Genomic DNA, 17,476 nt, shown 5'->3' on the forward strand with positions numbered 1-17,476 from the left:
ATTTTAATTTCCTTGCATGGGTTAGGCTAACTGACCCTTGGGATCCCTTCGAATTCTACAATGCTATGACTCCTCCGCACAGGGAAGCAGAGAAGAATCCCGCCCATCCAGCCTCGATTTGGATCCAAGATGGCGACCGATCTGAAAGCGGCCTATCTCGGCAATGATTTCCCACCTACATAATGCAGGCGATACTTCCTTGGTCAGATTCAGCGGAAGGCGCTCTAGCCCTCCCACTCTATCTCTCGCAAGATGGCGGCCCTCCTTTGGCTGACGCTTTGCGGGTCGGCGACGTTAACGCTGCTGCTGCTTCTCCTGTTACTATGGCAACGGCAGCGGCCTGCTGGTTCCGAGGACCGCGTGGCGGTGGTGGTGCTGGGCGACCTGGGCCGCAGCCCCCGCATGCAGTACCACGCCCTGTCGCTGGCCCGCCGCGGCCGCCGCGTCGACTTTATCGGGTACCCGGGTGAGTCCGAGCTGCTGAGGCTTTTCCGAGCCTGGAAGCCACGCCTCCTACTGCCTTGCTACAACCCCTCGTTCCAAAAGATGTCCGAGGGCTTTTGCGCTTTCCTTTGGTTCGATGAAATGCACTCCACATATGCTCAGAGGCACTCTTGCACTACATTGTTATTTTTAACAGCATACCGCTAAGGTATGCAGCCGGGGATCTTGCGGACCCTCATTGCGGAGATGTGCGGGACCTTAAGCGTTGTGAAAGGTACTCTGCATATGTTTAGATGCACTCTTGCACGGCAGTGTTGTTGTTGTTGTTGTTAACAGAATGCTGTTAATGTAGCCAGCCATGCATCTTATTAATATTTTTTTGCTAACCCATGTTCCAGGTATGTGAGAGAGTTTAAGTGCTTGGGGAAGAAGGGGCACTCTTCATATGCTCAGAGGCAACCATTTAGAGAGGGCTTCCTTTAAAGTGTTCCGGAGAAAGGCTTTCTGTATATGCTCAAGAGTCATAATTCACAGCATGTCTCCAGGGGCTGAAAGCTCTGACTTTAAGAACAGCCGCTGCCCCCACATTTAAGTCCTCCTGGACAACCACATGCCCTCATGCTTTTCTGCTCAGGAAATTTAGAAGTATGATTTGAATGGTGTTGTAACAAGGATTGGGAATGTGTAGCCCTCCAGATGGCCTTAGACTCCAACTCCCATCAGCTTCACTCCATGGCTAACAATGAAGGATAATGGGAGTTGGAGTCCAATGTCATCTGAAGGCCTACAGGTTCCTCACTACTTCAACAGTAGGTGTCCTTTTAAACTGCCATAGGTATACACTGAATTATCCTAATATGTGTATAGGTTTTTGCCCCCAGAACATTGCAGGCTTATATACTGAATTCATATTTGCTGTTCCCACTTAATTTGCTTTCACATTCTGTTCTGTTTATGTATGTGCTGGATGGATTTTCTTAATTGTTTACTTTTCTTTCAGGCACAAAGCCACACAGCAAGATTATACGTAATGGAAACATACAGATTGTTCATATCTCTGAGCTCAAAATTTGGCAAGGTATGGTGAACATTGCAGTATTTGGAGGTTTTTTTTGTTTTTTTTTTTTAAAGGATACACCAGTTTTTAAATCAAGGCTCCTTTGACAGAAAAAAATGCATTTTTTTTTGCTATTTTGTATTTTAAACATATTGTGTAACTTGTGTTTAATGTTTGTTATTGGTATTTTTAATGAACTTATTGTAAACATCTTTCCGTGTTTTATTATGTGTGTTGCAACTCTGATGACTGTTTATTTCCTCTTGTAGTTGGGCCAAAGATGTTCCAGTATATCGCAAAAGTCATTTTACAGAGCATCCAACTATTGTATACAATGCTGAGGATAGCTAAACCAAACTATGTACTTCTCCAGGTAAATATGCGTCATGAGAACTATATACAGTTTTTGTGTCTCCTAGGTCTGTTTAAAACATACCACTTTTAAAGCAGTAGCAGTTGGGAAATGTTTTAGTTAAAGTGTGTTTTAAGTTGGATACTATATTTGGAATATTGATACACATATGCTTTGTCTGCAGTAGTCTAAGGTTTGTGTTTAGAGCAGATTCTTACGTTTTTGCCTTTACTTTTTAACTTGGGTAGCGGCCTGTTATTATATAATCACAAGCAAACATCATTAGGTGATGGTGAATACTGTAAGAACAGGTTGCTGGACTAGATGGGTCTTTTGGTCTTAGCCTGCCAGCAGAAGGATAACAATGAAGCCGCCAGCCTAACCTTTCTTGGGAGGGAATCCCACAAAATGGTTTTGATGTTCATGGGACTGAGAGAAGGTGCTCACCTGAGACTCTTAGCACCCAAACATCCTAAAGAATCTTGGGAACTGTAATTTGTTAAAGGGACTGGGAATTCAATCTCTGTGAGTGTTGAACTACAGTTCTCAAGATTCTTAGGGGGAAGCCATGTGCTTTAAATGTCTGGTGTTGATATGACCTATGGCACTGAGATAAAGGCTTTGGGGAAAATGAGACGTATGAGGAAATACTTGAAGCGTAGGGGAAGAGAGATGTGGCATTCTGGGTAGGAGTTAAAGGCCCAGACAGAGGAAGAAAGCAAGAGCTCTTATTCTCTGGTATTGCACTATCTCTTGCTCTCTGAAACAGGCTCTCTTTCTCTTCATTTTTATGACCAGAATCCTCCAGGTCTGCCCAGCATAGCTGTTACCTGGGTGGCTTGTCTTCTAAGAAGCAGCAAGCTCATCATCGATTGGCACAACTACGGCTATACCATAATGAGCCTCACACATGGAAAGAGGCACCCTATTGTCCGGATTGCTAAGTGGTTTGTACAACAGCTGTTTATAGTTTATTAGACACCGTTGGCCAAGTCGTCAGTGAACCATGGGGATTATTCATTTTTTTATATGTGTGTGTGTGTGTGTGTGCACACGCACGTGTATTATGTAGGTTTATCTGTATAACCACCCTGGGAGGCAGTTTAGGCTGAGATTTGGTGATTGGCACAAGGTGACTTCTTGACAGTGGGCATTTGAACCATGGCAGAGTGAGATCTTCCTCGTCCGATAGTAGCCACTGCACCACACTCCCTCGTAATGCTCCTTTGTGAGTATTTCAGAAGCTCTAGAAACTTGATGAAATATTTGTACATCCATTAGCAACTGGCCTCATACAGTGCATTGCTGAATGTGAATACAGTACGATCACATCTTACATGCGGTTAACTGGCAGCCATATACGTGGTTGAAGGCAGACTGGTTGAAAATGCACAAGTTAAATCCAAGCAAGGCAAAGAGCTTAAAAGCTCTTTTTGTGCCAGATCCACTTGGGTTACCTGGCATGAAAAGAGCTTTGTAAGCTCTCCACCTTGCTTGCTGGGCAAGGCTAGCTCAGCATGCGAACTCTGGGAGTATTGGAGATTCTCTCTCCCCTGCTAGCCACAGGGGTGGCTCCAAGAGTTTGGATATACACTGTTGTTGTGTATACGTAGAACCCTTTGAACCGAACCCCTGCTTAAGATGCAGTTGTCCTGTATTTAGGTAAACAGGACACGTTTGCTATATTTGAACATGTTATCATATTGATTTTGATTTTATTAGTCACATACTAGAATAGTCACTGGCTTACATAGAATGTGGATAAAATTGTTGGTGTGTATCTCTTGTGATAACAAATGTGGGCCCCGCTCCAGGTAAAGCTAGTCATGCCTATGGCTGCCATCTTATATGCAGTGGGCTGCATCTGGACTAAGTTAATTGAACATGGGTTCCATTGAAATCAATGTGAAAACTTTAGGCCACAGCAAGACTTAAATCTCAATTATTTCAGTGGGAATTTCATGCAGTTAATATAGTCTGGATCCAGCGCTCTCAGTGGAGCTTACTTCTGAGTAGTTATTCATAGGGTAATAGCATAAAAGCTGCTGAAAATGGTTATCCCTGTTTTGAGATGGAGTTGGGCCATGATGTTATGTGGTGGGCAACTTTTTAGGTTTGAAGTTATTCTCACTTTTTTTTTAGTGTGTGAGACCACTGAATTCCCAGGTTATGAGGAATTGTGTATAGTAAATACATGAACATATATTGCATTTTTGTGGTTTAAATGGATTTGAGAAATGAAGGAAAGCATATTATTTTGCTTTATTTTTTATTTTTTAAAAAAGGCATTGCAACTGGGGAAGAAACTTATATTCCCACGAAAGCATCTGAGATGGGTTAGTAGAACCAGTATTTAGTAACTGATGGACATTCAATTTATTTCAGGTATGAAGAATTCTTTGGGCGTCTGTCTGACTATAACATTTGTGTGACTAACTCAATGAAAGAGGATCTTCTGGTGAACTGTAACATCAGGTAAATGAGTAGCTCACAATCGGCTCTACCAAATGAGTTGTGTGTGTTGCAAGGACCTTTACTAGACCATATAGAAATATCCAGCAGAGCCAGTGGAATATTAACAATATTGTTAATATTAACAATTAACTAAAATGTAACTTATATATAATATTAATATATTGTTAATATTGGTATTTTTTATCTTTGCAAATTGCTTTCAACCTTATTGTATTGGAAAACAGCATATGAAAGTATGCATATCATAAGAACAAATGGGAGAGCAGGGTCACTTCCTCCAGCACTTTGAATAATAGGTTTACTGAGGGGCCTACAGAGGTTTAGCCCAAAGTGCTTTGCCTCAACCCCTGGGATCTTGCACCACAAAATCACAGTGTGCAGATTGGTCCTAGCTGCATTAGCCTACTCAGATGTGATGCCCAGTGTGTGAATATCAAGCATGGATGAAACCTCAAGTGCTCTCACCACATGTACCCTTTCTCCTCTCTAACATAACATCTGCCCATAGTTTTCCTGCCTTAATTTTGTGTAAAAATATTTCCAGGGCACTTCTATAGTACCTTTTTACATTCACTGATATTATATATATATATTAATATTTTATTAAGATAATTTCAGTTGGAAGAAATAAAGTGAAGAGAAAAACAAAGAAAGAAAGCAAAACATAAAGAATACAATAAGAAAAAAAGATAAAATATGCTAAATATAGCGTAGTTACATTTCCATACATTATTATATAGATATATAAGTAATATTATTGTCATTTTGGCTAAGATCAAGTATAGTATCTGATTTATATCTTTATTGTTTTGACTCCTGGGCCCCTTTGCGTTGCAGAGCGACAACCCTCTATGACAAGCCAGCATCTTTCTTCAAGGAAACGCCATTGATCGATCAGCATAAGTTGTTCATGAAACTAGCCAAAGAATATGCTCCGTTTAAAGGCCAACTTGTGTAAGTTAAAATGTGCTGTTGTATACACTCCTACCTAGTTTGGAACTGGCGTGCTTAAGAACACAGGAGGAGCCTTCTGGATCAGGCCAGTGGCTCAACTAGTCCAGCATCCTGTTCTCAGAGTGGCCAACTAGATGCTTGTGGGCAAACCTCAAACAGAACCTGAGCACAAGATCCCTCTGCCTTCCTGTGGTTTCCAGCAACTGGTATACAAAAGCATTACTGCCACCAAACTATAGAGGCAGAGCATAGCCATTGTGGCTGGTAGCCATGGATGGCCTTTTCCTCCATTAATATGCCAAACTACTCTTTTAAAGCCTTCTAAGTTGGCCATCAATGGGACACAGAGCCTAGGGGTGGCTTGAAATCCCTGCGACTGGGTGAGCTCCCGTTGTTCAGCCCCAGCTCCTGCCCACCTATCAGTTTGAAAGCACGTCAAGTGCAAGTAGATAAATAGGTACCGCTCTGGCGGGAAGGTAAATGGCATTTCCGTGCACTGCTCTTGTTCACCAGAAGCGGCTTAGTCATGCTGGCCACATGACCCGGAAACTGTCTGTGGACAAAAGCCAGCTCCCTCGGCCTATAGAGCGAGATGAGCGCTGCAACCCCAGAGTCGTCCGCAACTGGACCTAATGGTCAGGGGTACCTTTACCTTTACATTAGCCATCACTGCCTGCCGTGGGAATGAGTTCCATAATTTAACTATGCTCTTCATGAGTTAGTAACAATGCTTTGTGTTCATTTGGTACCAAGGGAGCTTGGTTAAATACTAATGGGTTGAGGAGCTTAGTAGGGAACTTTGAGAAGGGATAAATATTGACAACATCTCCTGCCTAAATATGGAGCTGACCTTTATGGCTTCCATTAATCTGATTTTGGGAGCTATAATGTTTGGTTTGGCGCGTGTGCTTTTGCTGATCACACATGTTCTATGAAGGTTAGTCTTCAGAATCCTGTTTCTCCTCAGAGCAGAGTCCAGCCTCCCAGGTGATGTTGAGAAAACTGCCTTTACACAACTAGACACCAGGAGCGGAAACGTGATGCACTGCTTGGGCCGGCCAGCTCTCCTCATCAGCAGCACCAGCTGGACAGGTCTTGGCTCTATACCATTGTCTGTGTATCTTTCCATACAGCATGCTTGAGATGCTTGTACATGAAGCTGTAAAATAGGGATGCAGAACCTCAGGTCCAGGGCCAAATGCAACCCTCCAGGTCTCTTTGCCTGGCCCTTGGGACTTTCCATAGGCCACACCCCCTCCTAAGCCACACCTCTCACCAGCCCTACTTCATATGCTTAGGTGTTTTGGCCTGGCTGGAATGTGCCCTTGAACCTCTGATAATGCTTCTTGCTTGTCTGGATGGAGAGGGGTTTGTGAGTAGAAACTAGCCTATCGTAGAAAGTTAAAATTCACATTTGCAGCTCCCATCACTTTTGCCTCTAGCCCTGCCCACCACTGCAGTGTTTCCTCTAGAAGGGAATGCTGCCTTTGGGCTGGAAAGGTGTCCCACTCCCGCTGTAAGACTTTGCACTAACTGTATACCAAGAAAAGTGGCAAGTACTTGAGCAGAGAATACTTCAAGATTGCTTGGAATTCTTTTTTAAAAAATTAGTGGAAGTACAGGTGACCAATTAACAAATTGGCAACATAATCATGGTTGCTAACAGTAGCTGATTGCCTCCCACTTCCAAGGAGAGGATAATTTTCATGTCCCTCTTTCCTTGGATTTCTGATCATGTATGGCTGTGTTGAAAAATATAATCTCATCATGTGGGCAAGAACTGTGAACATAAATCTCCACATGAAGAGTGTAACATAAACATTGTCTTGATTTGTACTAGAATTTCTCCAAAAACTGTCAGGCCACTAACTTTTCAACAGCCTTTCTCTTTCCCTTCATTCCACAATTGATGTTGCTTGGTTTTCACTGTCTACTTGCAAATGTTTGGAAAATATTTGTTTCATTAGCAATTATTAATTGAGTTTTAATTAATGTTTGAAGTTTATGAAGCAGTTTTGAAATTGACAGGGTGAAATAAGTAACCTGGAGCACATGGCAGCCTAATATAAACTGGGTTTATTTTTTTATTTATGTCAGAGCTCCATTCTTTTCCCTAGTAAAAGTAACAGAGCTGACCCTAGGACTAGGCAGGGTAAGATGGAATATTTTGGGGGAGTACAATTTATTTAGGATTACAGTATATGGTTGGGAGACTCTTTGAGTCTTCTCCCTTAGGCACCAAAATATATTGGGATCATCTGTGTGTAAAGTTTGTAGACAGTCATTTTATGTATTTAAAGCATTTTTACTCTTTCAGTCAAAATGGCTCCCAGAGCTGCTTATAGATCAACAAAAAGCAAATGAATCCCTGCCCTCAGGTTTCCACTCAAGACACAAAAGCTAAAAAGGATGGGGAGGGAAGATGAAAATGAGAAATCTCAGGCAGCAGTTTCTTAAAGGTTACAAAGTTCTTATAATGGCAAAACAGTTCAGTTAGCTTCTGTTGGGAGACAGTTGTGGAAGAGCCAAAGGCTCTCAGCAGAGCCAGTGGAATAGTCAAAATGCCTTAAGAAATCCAGCAAATGCACAAGGCATTTGGAGTTGATTTCAGAGTTGGTCTCAGTGGGCTTAAACATGTCTAATGCCAACAAAGAATACATTGCTATTTGAATGAATGTGACAAATACAGAAGAGATTACTTTAGCTGCATGTCTTCTAGCTGCTGTGAGCCCCTTTGGCTGTACAAGAGAGAAGCACCGTGTTGATTGCCTCATTTGCTCTACGTTATACAGTTGCTACAGAGACAGCACTCAAAAGCCGAATTGCTTTAGGTGAAACCAGAGTTATTACTGTGATTCTTGTATATTAACTGCAAACCTTTTCTCCCTTTTCTAGAAGATGAAGATTTTTCCATCCTATTAAGAGCTTTAGAAGGTGGGTTATTAAGGGAGCATTCTGTCTTTCTTAACAAGCAAACCTGGATCCACTGCTGTCACTGGAGGCACAGGCGGCCTCAACAGTGTGGGCTGCCCATAATTTGAGTTGTTCTGGCCCTCCTGCCGAAAGTGATTCCCCATCCCTGCATTAGCAGTATTGGCAACCGGATCAGAGAGCAGGAACTGTGGTCTATCCTCTTCCTTTCTTCACTTGCTGGGAACAGTGTACTATTAGGTGGCTAAGACTGAGAAGGGTATTTTGAGCAGCGGGGGAAAGACGTTTGCATAGGCGAACACACCTCCTTGAATGCTAATAAGCAGAACTCAGCTGTGGTTACCCCCTACTGCAACCAAAGCTATTGTTGCCTCAGTCCTGGGAACCTCAACCTCCCACTTCTCCTGCCCACAGCTGCAAAAAGAAAAGGGGGGACTGGAGAGAAAAGCAGTGGCAGCTGCAGGCTCTTCTACCCTGGCAGAGCATCTTTCTCAGCAGAGGACTGGGACCAGCAGATCCAACATGTCTATCAGAAAAAGCGAGAGCTGTGAGAGCACCAAGGAAAAGGCCCCCATCAGAGAACAGGTGTGTTCTCTGATGGGGAACAGTTCTGTTTGCATTGCCACATGTGTTCCGTGCATATCTGGGATTCAGATGTTGGCTACAAAGTCTCCTTTTGCGTCACTCTTGACTTAAAATACTCTTTTATCAAGGCATCCTGAAAGCTTGGTTATAGGGTGGCATCTAGATGCCTAAACTAAAAAATAGGTAGCAACTACAAGGGTGCCCACTCCCGCCCCCCCCCCCCCATTCTCCTATTGGTGCAGATTCACTTTGGGATCTGTCTACAAACAATCTTGGCTGTGAGACTGTAGCTCTTCCCACCTCAGTCTTCCTGCTTGCTGTAGAAATCCCAAACTTGTTAAAAAGAAAAAAAGTTGCCTTTTGTAGCCTCTCACTTTTCTCCAATGATGGTTTTGGGAAAGTCACAACTCCTACTGTTTGTTTTGTCGCACAGAATATGAACGCTATCTCAGCGATGGAGCAAAGCTTCCTCCTCTTGTGTGTGTGATAACAGGTAGCAGCTTTTATTTTTTTTTTTTAATGATATTTATTAAAATTTCAGAAACAAAAAATTACGTAGTTAAAAATTAAAAAAGACAAAGAAAAATACAGGAAAAAAGGAGAAAAAACATACAAAATACAAAGTATAGAAAATTTATTTGGAAAGAACACTTAAAAACAAATTAATCCTTCCGTATCTTACATTTCATTTCCTTGCTTCTCTGACCTCCTCTCACCTCCCTTTTTTGTATTCCAATTCAATTGGTTAATTCAGCAATTCCTTTCCCTCTTTGTTTTTATCTTAGTCCTTTAACTTAATATATTATAGCTTTAGATTCTCACCTATTAACCATCCATTTTTGCATACACCTTTATGACATTGCTGCTAAAACCACTTAACTTCATTCTAACATCATTCTAACATTCATTAATTGTACAATATTTCTGTAAGTAGTCTTTAAATTTCTTCCAATCTTCTTCCACCGACTCTTCACCCTGGTCTCGGATTCAGGTAGCAGCTTTTAAATCATTTGTCTTCTTTTCATCTTATGTATTCATATTGGGAAACCCATTTTCCCCACCACCACTGAAGAAGCAAGAAAGTTTCTGTGAGCTCCAGAGCTCTCTGTGTGTCGAGTGCATTAGTGAGGACCCTGCTTTCATTTTTGTATTCGGTTTGTGCCTTAAGCTGCTTGCCCTAGGTTGCTGGCATGGTGTCAGCCCCCACCCCGGGAGAACTATATAATTGTTACATTTACATCCTACCTTTCCTCCAAGGAACTCCAGGTGGCATGTTTCTCCTCCCTTTGTGCTTTATTTTGGCTACAGTCCTGTGCTAGACTGAGAGACTGCGACTGGCTCAAAGTCACCCAGTGCGCTCCAAGGCTGAGCAGCGATTTTGACTCTGTTCTCCCAGCTCATAGCCTGACATTCTATAACCATGGCACCACGCTGGTTCTGGGCATTCAAATGAAATCTTTCCCAGAGGATGATAACTCTCATAATGCGCCCTTTTGGATCAGCAGCAAATCGTTTTGTTCATTCTCTTTCATTTAAAAAGGCAAAGGGCCTCTGAAGGAATATTACAACATGCTGATTGCAGAGCTGCATTTCAAGCATATCCAGATCTGCACTCCCTGGCTGGAAGCAGAGGATTACCCCCTTCTGCTCGGTAAGGAAGATCTTGGAATTTACCAGTGTGCTTCAATGTGTCATTTTGAAAATTTACCGGAGCAGACTCATGAGATCTTCGGGGTATAGGATAGTGGTCCATTGCAGGACTGTGATAGCAGAACCTTCTATTGAATAATAGAATAATAGAATTCTCGAGTTGTAAGGTACCCCAAGGGTCATCTAGTCCAACCCCTTGCACTGCAGGAATCCTGCCCACAGCCATCCCTGGGTGGGCTTGAACCACCAACCTTCTGGTTAACAGCCAGATGCCCCGACCCACTTGAAATGGGTCCTTTGAAGCAGGAGAGGAACTTGCACGCTATCCTCCCTTTTCTTCTCCACAAGGGTGCTGACTGGCAGGGCAGAGGGAAAACAAGATGGCGGTGATATATACAAATTGACTAAGGTAACGAACTGTCTCTTCAGCATACAATGGAAGCTACATAATGGAAGGCACCAGAATTACCTCTGCAGTGGGGGGAAGTATCTCACAGCATGGAGGCTGCCAATGAGAATGGCTTCCCCAAGGCCACCACTCCTAGAAGCTCCAAGGGTAGTGGAACTACAAAGAAGGCCCCTCTCTGCTGATCTTGGCACCTGAGATGATCTGGGGGGAAAAAGAGGTCAGGCTAATGGATTGAAGTTGAATCCTGACAAGACAGAAGTATTGTTTTTGGGGGACGGGGGGCGGGCTGGTGTGGAGGACTCCCTGGTCCTGAATAGGGTAACTGTGCCCCTGAAGGACCAGGTGCGCAGCCTGGGAGTCATTTTGGACTCACAGCTGTCCATGGAGGCGCAGGTCAACTCTTTATCCAGGGCAGCTGTCTACCAACTCCACCTGGTACGCAGGCTGAGACCCTACCTGCCCACGGACTGTCTCGCCAGAGTGGTGCATGCTCTAGTTATATCCCGCTTGGACTACTGCAATGCACTCTACGTGGGGCTACCTTTGAAGGTGACCCGGAAACTACAACTAATCCAGAATGCGGCAGCTAGACTGGTGACTGGGGGTGGCCGCCGAGACCACATAACACCGGTCTTGAAAGACCTACATTGGCTCCCAGTACGTTTCCGAGCACAATTCAAAGTGCTGGTGTTGACCTTTAAAGCCCTAAACGGCCTTGGCCCAGTATACCTGAAGGAGCGTCTCCACCCCCATCGTTCTGCCCGGACGCTGAGGTCCAGCGCCGAGGGCCTTCTGGCGGTTCCCTCATTGCGAGAAGCAAAGCTACAGGGAACCAGGCAGAGGGCCTTCTCGGTAGTGGCGCCCGCCCTGTGGAACGCCCTCCCATCAGATGTCAAAGTGATAAATAACTACCTGACATTTAGAAGACATCTTAAGGCAGCCCTGTTCAGGGAAGTTTTTAATCTGTGATATTTTACTGTATTTTTGGTTTCTATGGAAGCCGCCCAGAGTGGCTGGGGAAACCCAGCCAGATGGGCGGGGTACAAATAAATTATTATTATTATTATTATTATTATTATTATTATTATTATTATAGTAGAGAGGGTCTTGTATTCTGGCTCAGGTTCCTAAGTGACCTGGGCTTGGGAATGTTTGAACGACAGTGAAACAGTTTCAAGTGAGTACTATTCAAGAGCTGGTGTACAATTCCTGCATGCCTCATTTTAACTGCCCCACAAACTCCTCCTTGGCAGGCCTCATTACCACCTGATTTGTATACCTCATTTTTTTTTCAGTGGCAGCAAGCCATCCATTACTTGAGCAGCTACAAAAAAAACAAACAAACTCATTTGCAGAATGTACTCAATGGGGGGTTGGTTTCTCTTACAGGCTCAGCTGACTTGGGCGTCTGTCTCCATATGTCCTCTAGTGGCTTGGACCTACCTATGAAGGTCGTGGACATGTTTGGCTGCTGCTTGCCTGTGTGTGCAGTGCACTTCCAGTGGTAAGAGCACGTCTGTGTGTTTCAGCATCTCAAAAGAACCTGGCGTTACACCATTGGTCCATCTAGTTCAGTACAGTCATACCTTGGGTTGAATACGCTTCTAGTTGAGCACGTTCGAGTTGTGTTCCACGGCAACCTGGAAGTAACGGAGCGCGTTACTTCTGGGTTTTGCCACATGCGCATGCACAGACGCTCAAAATGACGTCACACGCATAAGTGGCGAAAAGTGACGTGCGTGTGCGCAGACGTGCCGTCGCTAGTTACATTTGCTTCTAGATGCGAACGGGGCTCCGGAACGGATCGCGTTCGTATTTAGAGGTACCACTGTAATGTTTACACTGGCAGGCAGCACCTCTCAGGGGTTTCAGGCAGGGAGTCTTTCCCAGCCCTGCCTGGGGATAATGGGATTTGAAGCTGAGACCTTCTGCATGCAAAGCAGATGCTCTACCGATGAGTTACAGCTCTTCCCCCATCTTGTGTATCCCCTGTTGGTTAACCCATCTCTTTATTCTTTGAGATCTCCATTTGTTTATTATTATTGGTGGTGGTTGTTACTCCAAATGGGCCCTGCAACAAAAAGTTGCAGAATGCTCTTGTTCAGGCTGCAGCCAGTCTGGAGCTCCCTGCAGATTCCTCTGATTTTTTTATACTCCCTAGCAGCTCCCAGGTCCTTGTCAGCTCCTTTTAGTTAGAAATAATTGGGAAACTATTGTTTTTATTTTAATTTGGAAATCTTGCTGTGCTTTTCTGTCCTGTGTTTGGGGCTGATATGGTCCAAAATACCTGGAAGGCACCAGGCTGGTGCATTAATGTGGTATGTTAACTGTTAACCCGCTCCCACACTGAAGAAAACAACTTTGAGATTCTTTCTAGTGCTGTTTTGCTTATTTTTGCAGTATACATGAACTTGTGAAGCATGAAGTAAATGGCTTGGTGTTCCGGGACTCAAGCGAACTTGCAGAGCAACTGAAGGTAACTTAGAAAAAGAGAATTTTGACTTGCTGATGGGGCTCATTGAGCATTCATTGCTCTGGAAACATCAAGGAAGCTGGATGTTTTGGTGGCAGGAGGGAAGTTTCATCTTTGAATGCTGCTTCATAGTTTAAAAACAAAAACTTCCTGAACATAGAAAATTAGGAGAAATATATAAGCTAACATTCTCCCTGAAGCACTAGCTTTCTATGTGCAGGGAGTTGCTTTTAAATAAGTGGAAAGGGACATTCATTCTCTCTCTCTCTCGTGCATATGTTGTCCTTTTAACAATATATAGCTTTATTTTTTTATTAAGGATTTTCCAGTATATGGAATGCTATACATATTATCAATTTTCTTAAAGGAAAAAAAAATCAAGCACAACCAATTTCGTTAGGATGCATAGAGTATAGAATTGCAACCCCCCCAAGCCCTTCATTATTTTCTCAGTAGGTCAGCAAGATTTCATAATGATCTGGCATGGGTTAGGTTATTGAATCTTGGAATACATAGTTCTGACTATAATTTACTTGCGTAAACAGTTCTTTGATAATCCCAGGGACTTGTCACATTATTACTGTTCATGTGCCAATTTTGAAGGTGGTACTTTTCTAGTGAGACATCAGTTTGTTTGTTGAGGAAGCAATTGATTCAATGTAGTTTTATCTGGGGAAAATACCTGCATCTTTCCATAATTGCAGGTATAGAAAGTAGAATATTTTTCCATTTTCCTGTATACTGCATTAATCTATTTCACTCACTCTTTCTAACCTTGCAGATGCTTTTCTTGGATTATTCTTCTGTAGAAGGCAAGCTCAATTTATTCCGAAGGAATCTTTGCACAACCAAGCAGTTGCGGTGGGATGAAAGTTGGGAGCAGACAGTGCTTCCTCTTTTTAGCAGCAGTTAAGCTGATACGACTTCGAAGTTAATTTATAACTTGCACATTCTCAAAAACTGGAACACCACAAGCATGTTTGTATATCAAAAATTCTTTTTACAAAAGAAAAAGTCATTTTATATGGTGAATAAAAAGTTTTATCTGGAGCTTCGTTATAGGCTTATGCAATTTTCCCACCTTTTTTCTCTTAATTTCTATGCTGTGGACAGAGCCAATGTTGTTTTGTATCTACTTACTGCTTCACTGTTGTTTTTTAAATGCAGTTACGAAGTAGGTTGTGGTGCCTTCGGTTATTGTTGCCTAAGTTGCAAGCTGGTAATTCCCTATTTGAAGTGGAAACATGTTACTGTGACTCTTGAAAAGTACCTTTATAACATCTTCACGTTCAAAGGAGATATCTTACTGTGATGTGTGTTATGTGTTTCCTACCTCACTTTATAACTGGTATTTGAACATGAAATGGAGAATTTTACCCAGAACATGCAGGGTCTGAAACCTTAAACTCCAAGGTTTATGTTGTGTTACAAGTACATTTAGCATTTTCCTCCTCCCTCTGAAAAGGGGTCATGCTGGCATTTGGATTTCATGTTTTAAACAATGCCTTGAGTGTTCAATCATATTTCATTTTGGGATCTCTTTGTTCAGGGTAGACATTTGTATTGCAAGCAAAAGGACCAAACGGGCTTGGCTGATGAAATAGTAGGACTTGGAGATCTTGGCTCAAGGTGGAAAGAAGCTTTGCCTCTGTTCAAGCTTTGCCTCGTTTAAACCTTGGCCATTTTGCTTCGTCCTAAGACTCTCATCAAGGCTTCTTTGACATCTTTATTGCGCAGGCTGTATATGATCGGGTTTATCATGGGGTTGATGATAGTATAGAAGACCGAGATGGCCTTGTCCTCTTCTGGCGTGCGCTGCCCCTTCGACCTCATATACATGAGCATGGCAGTCGTGTAGAAGATAGTCACCACTGTCAGGTGCGCTGAGCAGGTGGAGAAAGCTTTCTGCCTGCTGTCGGCAGAGGCGAGTCGCAGTATGGCAATAATGATGCGTACGTAAGAGAGTACGATCAAGAGAAAGGGGATGATCTCCGTCGCTATGCCCCCCATGTACATTGCACTCTCGCTCACAGAGGTGTCAGCGCACACCAGCTGAAGCATGGCTGGGACTTCGCAGAAATAGTGGTCAATGACATTGGAGCCGCAGAGAGGGAGCTTGAGGACGAAGAGTGGAACCACTGACCCCAGGAAGGTGCTGAGCCAAGACCCAGCAGCCATGCCAATACAAACCGATTTGTTCATTAGAACAGAGTAGCGCAACGGGTGGCAGATGGCGACATACCGGTCGATCGCCATCACAGCAAGGAAGATGCATTCTGCCGCCCCTAGGAACAGCGTGATATACATCTGAGCCTCACACAACTCGGCTGAGATGGACTTCCTTGTCACCAAGAAGTTCATGAGCATTTTGGGGACAACGGCCGAAGTGCAAATGATATTCAAGACTGCCAGGTTGCAGAGGAAGAAGTACATGGGCATTTGAAGGTGGGGATCCAGGCTGGTCAAAGTGATTACAGCAATATTTCCAATCAGAGTTACGGTGTAGATCACAAGGAATATAATGAAGAGGAAGACTTGGGCCAGTGGGGAGAAAGGGAACCCCAAGAGAACAAATTCTGTGATGACGGTTATGTTTTTCATTTCTATACTTTTCTGTAGGAAGAACAATAGTGATTTAGTGGTCAAAAGTGCAAGAACTCATCTTGACAGCCCCTATAAGCTATGCCCATGAAGAGAGTCTACACACACTTGCATCCCATAGCAGCAATACATAGCATAATACCCAGTTGATTAGGATTGGCACATCTGCAGTCCAATGCAAAGATACCTAGTAGTCATTTCCGTCAATCTCATTTCTGACTTCTCAGAACGCATTGCGATCTTAACCCTGCTGAAATGCCATCTTCAGCTTTCAATTAGAAATGGAAACTATTGTTGCAACTAAGTGCCTGCATTTAAACTGCTGTCAATGGGAAAAAGAAATAGAGAACCATACCACTTCATGTTCCTCATTCTCTGACTACCTCTCTGAGTTAAATCTGCTGCCCTTCAGATGTTGCTGAATTACTGTTTCCATCATCCCTGACCACTGGCCAGGCTGGCTGGGACTGATGGGAGTCGGAGTCCAACAACACCTAGGGGGCCACAAGTTGCCACAACCTGCCCTACATGCTGTGACAGACCAGCCAACCCACTTCTCTTTCTTTCAACTGGGTTTGCTCCCCCTGCTGTTTGAGATCCCTTTTAACAGGAGATGGTTGAGACTGTACCTGTGACCTTCTGTCTCAGAGCTCTGTAGCTCCCTGTTATGCCAAGATGGGATGCATCATTTAACCTCCACCGACAATAGATTACAGAACTGTTTTGTCCCCCAATCGCTCACCTTTTTAATTTGTTTAAAAATAAATGTGTTTCTTATATTTTTTTAAAAAAACCTCTTGTCTCTGTGCTGCTTTGGGAAACTGAAGTCGGTGTAAGGTAGCTGATTGGGATGTGGGGACCGCCACGTGCACAAATCTAACTAGAGGAGCCTTGGAGGCTTTTCAACACAAGTAACTGCCTTATGGCAAGCATGAGCCTTGGCCCACTGATGTGTAGCACCTCTCCACAATTTCACACTGGGCTATTCCTCAGCCCTTTTTGGAAGAACTAGAGATTGAATTTTCATGCAGAACATGTTCCCTACCACAGAGTTGCAGCCCTCTTGAGTGCTGCTTCCACCACCGTTACTAATATATCCTTCTTAATGCCAAAATAGGATTTTAAGTGGTTCATGAAGTAGAAAAACCAAGTTACACAATTAAAATGTACAATAAGACAGCACATATCAGTTAACAACAAGGCACTCGGTTTGAGAAATAAACATAATGCCTGTGTAAACAGGCAAGTTGTCAAAAGCCGGTGGAATGCCAGTAGAGATGGGGGTCTTTTGTATTGATAGCAGGGAGTGCTTTCCCTAACACTGGAGATAATAGTGAAAAAAAGCCTGCTACTATGTTGCCACAGGCCAATAAATGTCAAGCTATGGCAATGGTACCAGCTGAAGACCTCTTTCATTTGCCTCAGTCTGTCATGATATTTAGACTTATTAGATCCAAGGATGCAAGTTTTCTAGAAAATTTTAAATTAGAACACTTTCCCCAAAAAATTATTTCGCATAGGGTAATTTGCACTGAAAAATCTTCC

The 17,476-nt window shown here is 43.3% G+C and overlaps 2 protein-coding genes across 2 annotated transcripts; one reads left to right on the forward strand and one right to left on the reverse strand.

Moving 5' to 3' along the window:
* The first annotated feature begins 117 nt into the window (after window positions 1-117).
* On the forward strand, window positions 118-14,380 carry ALG1 (ALG1 chitobiosyldiphosphodolichol beta-mannosyltransferase). Its single transcript, XM_080981899.1, has 13 exons — window positions 118-466; window positions 1,445-1,522; window positions 1,771-1,874; window positions 2,652-2,800; window positions 4,239-4,328; window positions 5,166-5,282; window positions 6,250-6,374; window positions 8,178-8,216; window positions 9,232-9,291; window positions 10,339-10,449; window positions 12,247-12,361; window positions 13,258-13,333; window positions 14,112-14,380. The coding sequence occupies exons 1-13, from the start codon at window positions 253-255 to the stop codon at window positions 14,241-14,243; spliced, it is 1,410 nt and encodes a 469-aa protein (XP_080838025.1). The 5' UTR covers window positions 118-252; the 3' UTR covers window positions 14,244-14,380.
* A 133-nt stretch (window positions 14,381-14,513) lies between these two features.
* On the reverse strand, window positions 14,514-16,718 carry LOC308463491 (olfactory receptor 10A7-like). Its single transcript, XM_080981904.1, has one exon. The coding sequence runs from the start codon at window positions 15,929-15,931 to the stop codon at window positions 14,999-15,001; it is 933 nt and encodes a 310-aa protein (XP_080838030.1). The 5' UTR covers window positions 15,932-16,718; the 3' UTR covers window positions 14,514-14,998.
* Window positions 16,719-17,476: the final 758 nt, after the last annotated feature.

This window comes from Podarcis pityusensis, assembly GCF_964106645.2.
Source record: "Podarcis pityusensis genome assembly, chromosome: 14".
NCBI classification, from domain to species: domain Eukaryota; kingdom Metazoa; phylum Chordata; class Lepidosauria; order Squamata; family Lacertidae; genus Podarcis; species Podarcis pityusensis.

Bases quoted from the DNA above. Each gene is read 5' to 3' on its own strand.
- ALG1 (XM_080981899.1), top strand. From the start codon at position 253: ATGGCGGCCCTCCTTTGGCTGACGCTTTGCGGGTCGGCGACGTTAACG. The intron at 1,523-1,770 runs GTATGGTGAACA...TTCCTCTTGTAG, and splicing joins TGAGCTCAAAATTTGGCAAG to TTGGGCCAAAGATGTTCCAG. The intron at 4,329-5,165 runs GTAAATGAGTAG...TTTGCGTTGCAG, and splicing joins CTGGTGAACTGTAACATCAG to AGCGACAACCCTCTATGACA.
- LOC308463491 (XM_080981904.1), bottom strand. From the start codon at position 15,931: ATGAAAAACATAACCGTCATCACAGAATTTGTTCTCTTGGGGTTCCCT.